Raw genomic sequence first — 13,076 nt, forward strand, 5'->3', positions numbered from 1 at the left:
TCTCTATTCTTTTACTCTCATAACCCAGTGGGGGCACCTCTCATAACGCGGGAATCGAACCCATGACCTCCGAGTCAAGAGGCGCGCTCTATACCACTAAACCACAGAGGCGTTACAAAATATTATAATATGTATTAGATAATTCATAATAATAGATATTGCCGAAACTAGTTTGCGTGAAACTGCACATTTTCTTTGAAGAACACTGAACAGCTATTCTGTGTAGGTATACGCGACCCAAAATATTCTCATACCAAACATCATCAAAAGCAAGCACTTTAGCAATTTTTATATATGATGAATATTATAGCAAAGACAGTATTAGAATAAACGCCTGACAACTGACCAGCCACACTGTGAAAAACGTGGAATCGGGAATAAGCGTTTGTAATTTAGGCTGATAGTAGGAAGCTACAAATAAGGAGAAAAATGTTAGTCATTTCATTAAAACTTTAGTTATACAACCGTAATGTGGATAAACCCATAGGAACAATGGAACGCTTTGAAAACTTTTTCATGACGTCACAGGTTCATTGAAAATGGAAAATGGACTAACAAAACCAATTGTTATTGTGTTTTCCCGTACAAACTGTAGACCGGATGCGATATTCAGGGTAAAGATAGGACATTAACAATAATATTATTACCTTAATACCTAGGACTGTTGACATTATCCAATGTTTACATGAACGAGAACGAGGATCCTGCGTGATGCTCGTTGTTTTGTTAGCCCATTATCGGTATTATAGCTAAATGGTGTCCATGATCACCGGAATTTTACTGAGGCCGTCGCTTACACGTACGGTTACGGTTAATCGAAGGTACGGTTACACGGTCAGTCTGGCATCAGTTCAGTCCATCAGTCTGAGACTGACGCGGACGCCAGAATGATGACCGGCAAGTACACAATAAAAAATGATCAGTCCGTCAATCAAATGGTTACACGATCATTCTCTCGTCAGTCTGGACCAGAGTGACGGACTGAACTGATGCCAGACTGACCGTATAACCTATGTCTAATAGGTAAATGGTCACAGCACAATCAACTCGGAAAGGGATCGTCACCGTATCGCCTTCGCCTCGCCGTCAACCAGGCGTCAACCAGGCATAAACCTAACGTATGCGCGTTTTGACAAAGCGTATCAGTAGCGCCTAGGTACGTCAACTCGGCTACGGCTAGGCGACGACGCCTCGCCTACGGCTCGCCGACCGTTGTCCCCTTCCGAGACGAGGCGATTATAGTCCGTCAAGAAAGTAAAGAAATTAAACAGTGGCAACATCATATATTGATTTGAAAGGGATGACACTATGATGTTGCCACTTTTTAATTTCTTCACTTTCTTGACAGACTATACGTTACGGTTCCGCTTAGTGTGCGTTGCAGTAGGGAGTTTCATACAAACAATATTGAACGGCTCGAGGCGATACGGTGCCGATCGTTTTCCGAGTTGATATGTGTGCTGTGACCTAAAGAATGGTCTCGATCATTTCAGCACTTTTGGAGGGCGGATTTTACTTATTCCTTTCTCTCTCGCAACGTCTGCAGTCCCAGAGACATAGTACCTTACTCTCCCTGGCAACGCCGAGAGTCTTCTCTCACTCCGACTTAAGTACTAACTTTCGATCGTGTCCAACATTTTTATACCCATCACAAAAAAGTGCACAACGTCTGTACCGAAGGCCCTTTTACTTCAAATTTAACGGAAATCCGTTTTAATTTATCAAGCCCCATACGGTCACCGGCGACCGAGGCACAATAGAAATTCTATTGTGTCTCGTTTTTCCACGATCGACGAGTTAAATTCGTTTTTTTTTTTTTATATATTAATTTTATATTCAATTAATATTACATAATATTCGAATGTTCGAGTGAGGCATCAAGGACAAAAGGATACCTATAATAAAGTTGACTATCGTAATATAATATTTCATATTCATTTTCCTCACTTCTCTTTGTCCAAATTGATAGTTGCATAACGCAGTTTGCAATGTCCACTTAAGCCAATTAAAAGGACGTCTCACAACGAGACGAGCTAGATTTAAACCAGATTAAACCAGCAACCACAATAGCCTGCCCAGCTGAAATTAAGCCGATGCAGGCTGGTTCAAACAAATTTTCCCAGTGATATCTGAAAACCAGTACTTATGACAAAAGAAACTGTATCTTTTATAAACATAATATTAAGCATAATGAGGTTTGTACTGGTGAAAATAAATGTACCATAGAGTAAATATACATTTTCCTTAGTCTATGATATCAATAAAGCAAAACCTCAATGAAATTCAGACGGAAATTCGTAGCAACTTTCGTAGAAGCTTTCACAATTCGGACGTCATAGAAACTTTTCGCTAGAAACACGTCACCCCAATGAATTACGGACATGCGCAGGTTTCCCTCGAATTACACGTAAACCGCACTCCTTCAGTGCTGAAATACAAAGGGAAGAAGTTTCATAACAGCTGATTCAAACGGCAAACGGCACGCGTCGATGACGTAGGCCTAGCGCCGCCCGCAAGGCGCAATGCTTCACTGTACTTCAGTTCACTGATAGCGCTCACGACTAGCGGACGTTTCTTGTGTTTTTTATTTGGAATTCTTTTTTTGAAAGTGAAATGCGTGTGTGCGATAAGACGAGCGTGCAGTACCCGCCTAAGTGGCTGAAGCGCCACGCGACGAAGATGGCCAACTCACTCGAGCTTCTGCATTTTCAGTTCAAACGGATGCTGAACAAGGAGCTAAGTCACTTCTCGGAGTCAAGCAAGTCCGGCAACCAGATCTCGGAGTACATCTGTTCTACTTTCTTGGGTATGTGTTTTTTTTTTATATTGCATGTATAGATTATGGATACATACGTATGGAACTTCTAAGTTCTAAAGTTGGATAAGTTAACGTGGCAATGTATGGTCTGTCAAAAAAGTGAAGAAATTAAAAAGTGGCAACATCGTAGTGTTATCCCTTTCAAATCAATCTAAGAAAAAAGGGATGACAGTACGATGTTGCCACTTTTTAATTTCTTCGCTTTTTTGATAGACTATAACAATTTGCAAATATTTGTGCAACAATATAGTTTTCTCAATCTCACGTCCGCCATATTATATATACTTTGAATTATAGGTATTTAGTAGTTTTAGGGCCTATTTTACCGCTTTCTGATAAAATGCCTAATAGGCTATTCACAACTTTTTAGACATAATATTCTCCATACTTGATCTGTCAAGTTAATTGGTGGATAGCCTTATCAGGAAGTGGTGAAACAGGCCCTTAGGGTTCTAGGTATTTAGTTGAAAATTTATTAAGGATTTTGTATTTACAATATTTCCTTTAAAGAGATATACAACACCAAAAAGACATAGCTAGGTAATGTTTTCAGAGGGTCATCTAATCTAACTGAAGAGTGAATAATAATGTATAACGGTTTGTTGTTATTACATACTAGAACAGTAGTAGGTATATTGTCACAGTATACTATACTGTTCCAGTACAGTAGTATACTGTGTTTGAACAGTAGCAAATTGTCAAAGTGGATAAACAGTAGTTTATCCATAGGACAATATTATGTTCGATAATAATTTTTCACGGATAAAGTATATAGACATTAGACACGTCTACATTTACTACTAAACATTTTTCTAATTTTACAGTATTTATTAGAAGGTTATGTTACAGTAATTTTCACCCCCTTCATTAACCCTCTTCGCTACGCGTTTCGTAGCGATACCAGTCAAATGATAGGTTACCGAGGTCAATAAAATGTGATAAATGTTAATGACTTGTTAACGTAATATTGTGTTAAAAAATAATAAATGAGATAATGAATCACCTATTAAGATTTAAGAGATATTTTTAACGCGTTCCTAAGAAAATCGTACCGAATTGAAATATAATTTTAGCCTAAGCATGGCCAGTAACGTGATTCTTATTATAAATAGCTGACCAGGCAAACATTGTTTTGCCATATAGATTATTTGTAGTTGTAATGTAGTTCTTTATTTGTAAAGAATATATTACATACATACAGACAGACAGACAGACAGACAGACAAACAGGCAGACAGAGAGAGAATTTATACACCAGATGTTAAGTTGGATCAAGGCAAATAATTATACTTATCTGCGAAAACCACATTCAAAATCAGTAGTTTTCGTGTGATGCTGGAACAAATATACAGACAGACAGACAGACCAAAAAACTAACCACATTTTTGGCTTCTATAGAGATGTAGTGACACCCCCAGCTTATTATTTTTTGAATATTTTTAATGTAAGTACAGAATTTTCATTTCTACAGTTATTAGTTATAAATGATGTATGTATTGTATTATGTATATAGATAATAGATATGTAGGTATAAAGATTTTTGTGTATTTAGTATTTCATGTAATGCCTTAAGATATTTCATAGATATTTCAATCATAATGTTAATGGAAAAACTTTGTCAAGATTTAAAAACTCCCGTTAATCTAAAATGCATAATTTCGGAGCAAAAACGTGCATTAGAGCTATTCAGAAATAACTCCGAATATTTTTGGCTTTATCTTCGTGAAAATTATAATATTTAAGCGTTACTCAAGGGTATAAATACCCTTGATTAACTCTTAAATATAATTTTTAAGAGTTTTTGGCCAAAATAAATTTATTAATCCATGTAATTAACAATATATAGCCTTCAAATATGATCCTTATAAACATAAGCAGAAGAATAAGATTATGCCAAAATATAAACACCAAGATGGATACAAATTGCGATTCAATGCGGGAAAATTTTTGGCAACAAAATACTAGCGTAACTTCGGGACTAGGGAAGGGACAACGTCAATATTTAACAGTTATTAGTACAGTCTAAACAAGAATTTGCTTTATTAAGTATTCCAATTTTAAATTCTTTCAGACAGGGCCTTTGGGCACAGAATATAATTATGATAGTGTTACGTGCTAGGGTTCGAGGATTTGGAGAGAAAGACCTGGTGACTCTCTTGAAGACTTTATTAACACTGCACTAAACACTAGGTCACAACACTTAGCACTAAGTCCAAACACTAATCACTAGGTCCAATCACTAAGCACTATCACTGTCCTAGGTCGTAGCCAAGACGAAGGTTTCACTGGTTCACTCGCTATTGATCACTTGTTGTCACTCCGAAATCGCCTTGATGATCGCTCGAACCAAACTGACTCGCCGGGCCTGCCTGCGGCTTTTTATATGGCGAGACGAATTCCAGAAAGTTCCCGATTCACGTAAACAAGTAAACAACCGTGGGAACTTTCTAGGAGGCTCGAGCATGTACCACAATAAAACTGCCGTCCTTACGATAAGTGCAGTAAGTTGAATTTAGACCTTATGGACTCAGTCATAAGGTCTAAATTAAAACACGTAAACACGCAAACAAATAAACGGTAAACACGTAAACAAACATTGGACCTTTCTAGAAGGATCGAGTATGTACTTGCGCACCTCATGCCATCTAGTATTGAGTAGGGGATTTATGTTGCCTGTGCTCCCTCGGTAAGTTTCGCTGGTTTGTCGCTAGATGGCACCACGTGTCCGTATACCATGTACCGTAACAATAGTACTGTTTAAGAGTCCGTATACGAAATTTTGCCGAAATTAGAACAAAACAAATTGTGCTAAAAAACACGATTCAAAACAACCTAAATCTCACATTATATTACTCGCCGCAAGGCTAATGTGAGATTAAGGTTGTTTTGAATCGTGTTTTTTGACACAATTTGCTTTTCTTTTTTTTCTTTTTTCTCGAATTGGATAGAATTTTATCTATAGATTATTTCTGTCGTTTTCTTTTTATGAATTACAGCTCCAAGTTGCCGAAATTAACAGCAATTTTTCTCAAAAATTTTGCCGAGTTACATATTTTTTTACTCAACTATTTCATATTAAAGTGGTAAAAAGTAATTCCAACATTGAATAGACGACTTTCTCAACAGTACATTGTATTTTTTTTAAAACCGTTAAGACGTCAATACAATCCATAAACAGGTGATATTCTAAACCTTTTACAGCAAAAATCACAAAACTGTCGCGGGTTTGAGTTGGATTATTTAAAAATACTTAAAAAACAAAAATCTAGCTCCAACATTAGATTATAATTGAAATGATCTTACATGTTGGGCATTAAAACTTATAGAAATACTGTATTTTAACTGTTAAATCAAGTCTGTTAATCAGCGAAAGCGAAAAAAAAAAGAAGCGACAAATTAAATAATAAACGTAAAGATTTAACTTAGGGCCTGTTTCACCACTTCCTGATGATAAAGTGGCGGATAGGCTATCCACAACTTTTTTGACAGATTCTCCATACTCCATCTTGTGTTTAGTGTGTTTAACTTAGTAGTGTAGAAACTTATGAAGGACAGAAACTAGTCCATTCCATGGTCAGGCCAGGGCTACTTGAATAAGTTAACACGAAGAATACTTAAATATTCATGAAATATAAATCCTAATGTACTAAGTAATAAAAAATTGATTCATAGGCAGAATTGGGACCCAAGTAATTTGGTCGTATTAATATTGTCTTATCTTATCTTCTTATCTATCTTAATATATATATTTCTTGTGTGCGTGTGTATGTGACTGAACTCCTCCTAAACGACTGGACCAATTTTGATGAAATTTTTTGTGTGTGTTCGTGGAGATTCGAGAATGGTTTAGATTTACAGTTTGGTCTACTGGAAAATGTTTTTTCAATTAATTTCTTATTTATAAGGAGTTGTTGATTTTGGAATGTTTTACATTAGATCCGGCGGACGGCGCTATCATCGCATTCAATATTATTCTATTTCAATTTTAGTTTGTCCTGACAGATGGTGCTACGATTAATTTGAAAAAAATTTTGTTATTCAATTCATGTGCTGATAAAAATATTAAATAAATAACACATAGGCTACAATTTTAACCGACTTTCAAAATGGGGGAGGTGTTATGTTCGTTTTCTTATATTCAACGATTACTCCGCCGTTTGTTAACCGATTTTCAAAATTTTTCTTTTGGTATATAGGGTATCATCTCAATTTGGTATTATATTCAGAAAAGTGGTGATCTGATGAAGGATCCATAAGTAATCGAGGGAACTCCTCAAAACTTATAGGGAAACATATGGTGACTTCGGTTTCGTGAGAAGTATTCTAAGCATATGCTACCAACAAGTAAGATTTTGCACCGAGATATACCTGGTATACCGTGGTTCGGAAGGTGCTGAGAGAATTCCTGATTCTTTATAGATACAAGTTTGGGAGTTTCGGCGTTGTTTTAAGAACAGAAAGCATATGCTACTATGCAAATTACATTCTTCATCATCATCATCATTATCATCACTACCATATTATACCATTTCATAGTCTTTTAGATCGAGACTCGAGTTTGTCAAGCGATAATTAAAAAAAATCTATATCTACCTAATATTATAAACCAGAAGAGTATGTTTGCTTGAACGCGTCAATCTCAGAAACTACAGGTCCGATTTAAAAACTTATCTCAGTGTTAGATAGATCATTTATCGAGTAAGACTCATAATTTATCGAGAAGGTTATATGATATTATTACTCTAAGACTAATACGACAGAAGAAACTCAGGAAAATGTGGGAAAAACGGGGGAAATATTTTTTATGGGAAAATGTACCTACGGATTCTGTAAAATTTCTAATTTACGCGGGCGAAGCCGCGCGGGACATCTAGTATGTATATAAAAATGGTTATTCAATTGTGTTAGTAACGCTAAAACTCGAAAACGGCTGAACGGATTGGGCTAATTTTAGTCTTAAAATATTCGTAGAAGTCCAGGGAAGGTTTTAAAGTGACACGAAGTTCACTGGGACAGCTAGTTATAAATAAAAATGAATATAAAATTTTGTTAGCCTTATTAAAACTCAATAACGGCTGAACCGATTTGGCTAATTTTAGTGTTGAAATATTCGTGGAAGTCCAGGGAAAGATTAGGATAAAAGTTATACGAAGTTCAACGAGTCATCTAGTTACAGCTAAAATTGACTTGACATAACCTGATAGCAACGTAGCTTAGGTTCGTCATGTGCCTATAATTCAATTTCGTTGATGGTTTACAGACAGGGGCTCATCAATAAATGAGAGCGAATAAATTAAGCTTTTGTACACAAAAAGCTTTATTGAAAAATTCGGTCATCCGATTGCGGCGGAACTTTTGCAATTCGCAGCTTTCGCTTTTTGGGTCAACGAGTTCACAACTTTTTACGATCAAATTAATTGCGATAAAATATACAATAATTAATTGATGTGTTGCAGAAGTGACGAGATTAAATTTTTAAGTTAGAGTTAAATCTGGGTAAAATGTTTGTACTTAGTGTAAGTGTTTGTAGTAAGTATTATATAGTATTATGTAACTTAAGACAACGATCTTAATAATAATTGTTAACCCATCAAGCCCCATAAGCTCACCGGTGAGCGAGACACAATAGAACAACAATACATTTCCAAGAATACACGATCGAAGGATTGATTAAGAAAATAGTAAGATGTTTTAGGTAACGTTCACTAAAAGTTAGGGACTTTTAGTTTAAAGATAATTTAAAAAACCCCGTAACCGGACTATTTAAAAAAAAGTACAAAAAATAATATAATAATGTATGAGCCTATGTTGTCAACCGTGGCATCATTACTGAATTATGACTGCAAAGTCTGCCAATAATATCATTATGAAAATCACAACCCTTCCTTTTGGCTGTAGTCGGATAAAAATATAAAAAAGTAAAGCTTACTGTGACTCGTACGGACATCTAAGTCAGCTGGTAAAATAATTAATGATATGAGTCATTATCACACAAATCTGTAGTAGATGTCATGATATGGTAGTAGTGACGTCATGTCCACGTCACAGCGATAAGCCAGTATGGATCCGACTCACGAAATGTTCACGCAACTGACGATGTTTCCACGAAAAATTGGAAAAGTTTATTTAGAAAATGGTCCTGCATTTAATGTAATAATTAATTATAGTATTCTAGTATATAGCACAATTGTTTATATTTTTAAACAATGTCACCTTTTTTTTGATGCGCAGGGGAAACCCATCATGGGTGCCCCGGGTTGGGGATGTGCCTCAGTTAGCTAAAGCACCCCGAGGTATGTGGGACTCTTACCCACTAAAACCACCTGCGGTTTGCCTTCAGCCGTATACGGAGGGATGTCCTGGATCTGCCTAACACAGGACTCGAAAACAAACAATGTAGTCACCTAACTCAATGGCTCCCGATCTTTTTCAGCCTACGGTGCAGTTACACATCGCAATATTTTGTGATTCGTCACGGTGCCCTACTCTACGAGTACATAGCTATTAGAAAAAGATACATAAATGTTTATCTTTAATGATTATAGTTGGGTTAAGAAGGTAAATGATAATTAACAAATACTTAAATAAAAGTACAAAACCTTTTTATATAAAAAATTGAGTATATTTTTTCTCTCAACAAAATCAATGTTTAAGATGGCCTTTTAAATTAAGAATTAAAAAAAAACAATGTCCTTGTGTCATCCATCAGGGGGCCTCGCAAAATATATCTTGCCCACATCAAATTTAGGTCTTGCCTCGCCACTGGCTGGCTGGCAAGCTTGAAGCTGACTGGCTTGGTTCATTTATTATTGCAAAATATTTTTTTAACACAAGAATAAATTGAGATACAGATATTTTTTTATGTAAGGGTGCAAACGAGCAAGCGGGTCACATGATAGAAAGCAACTTCCGTCGCCCATGGACACTCGGAGCATCAGAAGAGCTGCAGGTGCGTTGCGGGCCTTTTAAGAGGGAATAGGGTAATAGGGGAAGGTAGGGAAGGAAATAGGGGAGGGTAGGGAAGGGAAAACTCGCTGACTCGGCGAAACACAGCGCCAGCGCTGTTTCACACCGGTTTTCTGTGAGCCCGTGGTATTTCTCCGGTCGAGCCGGCCCATTCGTGCCGAAGCATGGCTCTCCCACGTTACAAAAATAATAAATTCAAATGGGTAATGAGAAAAGTTGTAGCGTGGAAATACCAATTTCGTAGGCCTACTATGAAACCGTTTTGAGAATCAAACAATCGGACGAGAATGCCACGTCCTGCTCTAACAACGTCATTTCACGTTTGTAAGAGTAGGACGTAACATTCTCGTACGATTGTTTGAGTCTCAAAACGGTTTCGTGGTACGGCCCCTGGATACAAAAGCTCAAAGTATTGTCAGATATCGGTCGAATAATTTTACTGCACGATTAAAAGAATGGGGATATTAAATACTTTCTTTTGTCTTCTTTTCTTTTGCTTTCACATTGAAAAGAAAGTATAAAAGTGATAATGCATTGTGGAACGAGAAAGCAGAAATGGATAAAAGCATTTATGTTTCAAATAAAATTCTTTTAATTTTCGTGCAGTTTAGAACACTGGTACAGTCTATAAATTCTATTATGTGTATAAATTGTATTACAATTTACATTACATAATTCTTTTGTTAATAACATATTTCTTGCGCGAAACAAATTATAAGTATTTTATATACAGTTAAAAATAGATTAGGAATATTTTAATATGTATGCTATAATAATAATTTTATTTTTAAACTTCAAAGCTAAGGAAAATTTTCAAACGGAATTTTTAAATTCTCTAAGAACTGTAGGTAGGTCTCTAACACCCACTTTAGTCTTATAGTTAAAAACACGTGGATTAATAAAATAAATAAACTCTCATCTTTTAGGCATCCATTACACGATTATACAAGCGACAGTCAATTCCGTCAATCATGAATTATGTTTCACTGATGGTGACTGATGCACTGACGAATGGTATTAGACGGTCACTCAATTCTTTTCAGTTTTATGTCAGTCAAAGCCAAAATTTTCAAAGGTACGTTTCTAATTTTATTCCTATTTTGTCAGATGTGACAACACTCACACAAAATTCGTGACTGATGGCTGCATGAAGCAAAAATCAAGATATCCAGATTTTCGTCAATCAACTTCATGCAACCGTCTGTCACGCTCTTACAGGTTGTCCATCAGTTACAGCCATGACTGTGGTAAAACTGACAGCAAAACCACGGTAGGTAATGGATGCCTTACGATAAGATAGAATTAATATTTGGGTTTAAAATTTGAACCAAACCGCATTGAACCAAAAACACATTAAAAAGTTTTTTTTTTTTTTAACTAAAAATTACTGGCCATCTGTTCTTGACCGTGAATCGTGATCCCCCAATGCCACTAACATCCTCAAAGTTAATCAATAACACAGAACACTATACAGAAGAAATCCCGGCCTTGGTTCGACATCAAATTGGGCTCGAGATTATTTTCTGAAAACACTTCAAACGGACCATGTTTTTCGTCGCCGGTATCAGATAATTTTGACAGGCGGTGAGGAAAATATTTTATACTTACTGCGTAGATAAGATGAACTAGCTGTCCAGTTGCTATTTATAATCCTTTTAAAGTTAAATAAGGTATAAGGCGCCCAGTAGTCTAATGTTGCGAGTGTCCATGGGCGACGGTAGTTGCTTTCCATCAGGTGACCCGTTTGCTCGTTTGCCCTCTTATTTTGTATTAAAAAAACTGGCTAAGTGCATGTCAGGCTACGAGCAATATAGGGTTCCGTAGTTCCGCTAGTTTTTTTAATTTTTGTATGGTCAATGAATGTACATTTATAACGTGTTTTACACTACTAACAACATCATCTCAGTTAGGTACTTTCAAAGGAATTTGAACGAAAAGTTCCTTTATACTTCGCCGAATACATTTTTTTTACTTGATCGACTATTACTCAATAACTTATGAATTCTTCTTAGCCGTGATAGTTTTCCTTTTATACAATGTGTCCCGACACCGGTGTCCGATCCTTTACTGTCATGATCTATGGCATATTTCATCGACAAATTGGCTCTCAAATTTTCTCTCTCTCTCACGGTTGTAAATTTTGAGTTTTTCTCAGGTTTTCACACTAATCTGACCAGTACTTCTCATGTAAATATCCTATGAAGATAAAAAAGGTTTCATTTGATAGCTTAACTTGTGGACTACGCTTACACAGGCAATATGTTATAAATTTCGTGGAATTAAACCTAGAAAAACCAAAGTTTCAGAAAAAAAATTGTGTATTTTTTAATCAATGGCTTTTTATGAAAAATCTGACGCATTAAACTGGTTCTTTTTTGTTTTATAAAGATAGAGGAGGTTTTCATCTTGAATAAATTCTTTACTTGAATGCTCTAAGTCAGATAGTTTCTTTTTACCACGCAGTGTTACTGATAGTGACATCTCTATTCCGCTAGGTATATCAACTTTATGGTCATTACATTGTTGGATAGAAATTAATTGAAGCTTGTTTCGATCACTTTCTATACGATTATGCTATATTCTACATATACGTCACACGGACAGCAGACGACGTGATAGCCTCTCCAGTAACCTCTCATTGCACACTTCCTGTTATCATGGACATAAGTACTCTCTAGTCTATTTATATTTTATGGGTCTAGAATCTGAATTGCTGAGTCTATTGTCTCATATTGCGCTATACGACATTATTCGTTAGAAGAAGAGGAATAAGCAAAGATTGGCTTGAATATGCTCGTAAGTTACCGTTCATTTTACATATAGTCCCTGTTATTAGTTATTACGGATAATAAAAAAGAAGAAAAAAATATATAATGTACTATGACTTTATATAATACTTATAGTATTACTTTACAGTTTTATATCACGAAAATGGATTGAACTGGATGCCAAATTCCTAAACGGCTTCACTGATTTTTACCAAATTTTATATATTATTTAGTGCATTTGATGAATAAATAATAGTAAATTAATACAAGTCAAGATTGACGGCGACCATTATTTGTACGACGGGATAGCGATAGACGTTGCCATGGTGCCCTCACTTATATTTTAGTCTCTTCAATAGAATATTATGGGCCAAATCCTACTTATCCTACTTCCTACTAATATTATAAAGGCGAAAGTTTGTTTGGATGTATGGATGTATGGATGTGTGGATGTATGGATGTTTGTTACTCTTTTACGCAAAAACTACAGAACGGATTTTAATGAAACTTTACAATAATATAGCT

The 13,076-nt window shown here is 35.8% G+C and overlaps 1 protein-coding gene across 7 annotated transcripts in view; it reads left to right on the forward strand.

Moving 5' to 3' along the window:
* LOC121730977 (cAMP-specific 3',5'-cyclic phosphodiesterase) overlaps positions 1-13,076 on the forward strand; it is a 474,096-nt gene that overhangs the window by 448,821 nt on the left and 12,199 nt on the right. For all 7 annotated transcript variants that reach the window (XM_042120243.1, XM_042120240.1, XM_042120239.1 and 4 more), the window contains one exon: positions 2,713-2,806. In XM_042120243.1, coding sequence (XP_041976177.1) covers positions 2,713-2,806 — 94 coding nt within the window. The remainder of the gene's footprint in view (positions 1-2,712; positions 2,807-13,076) is intronic.

This window comes from Aricia agestis, chromosome 10 (genome assembly GCF_905147365.1).
Source record: "Aricia agestis chromosome 10, ilAriAges1.1, whole genome shotgun sequence".
NCBI classification, from domain to species: Eukaryota; Metazoa; Arthropoda; class Insecta; order Lepidoptera; family Lycaenidae; genus Aricia; species Aricia agestis.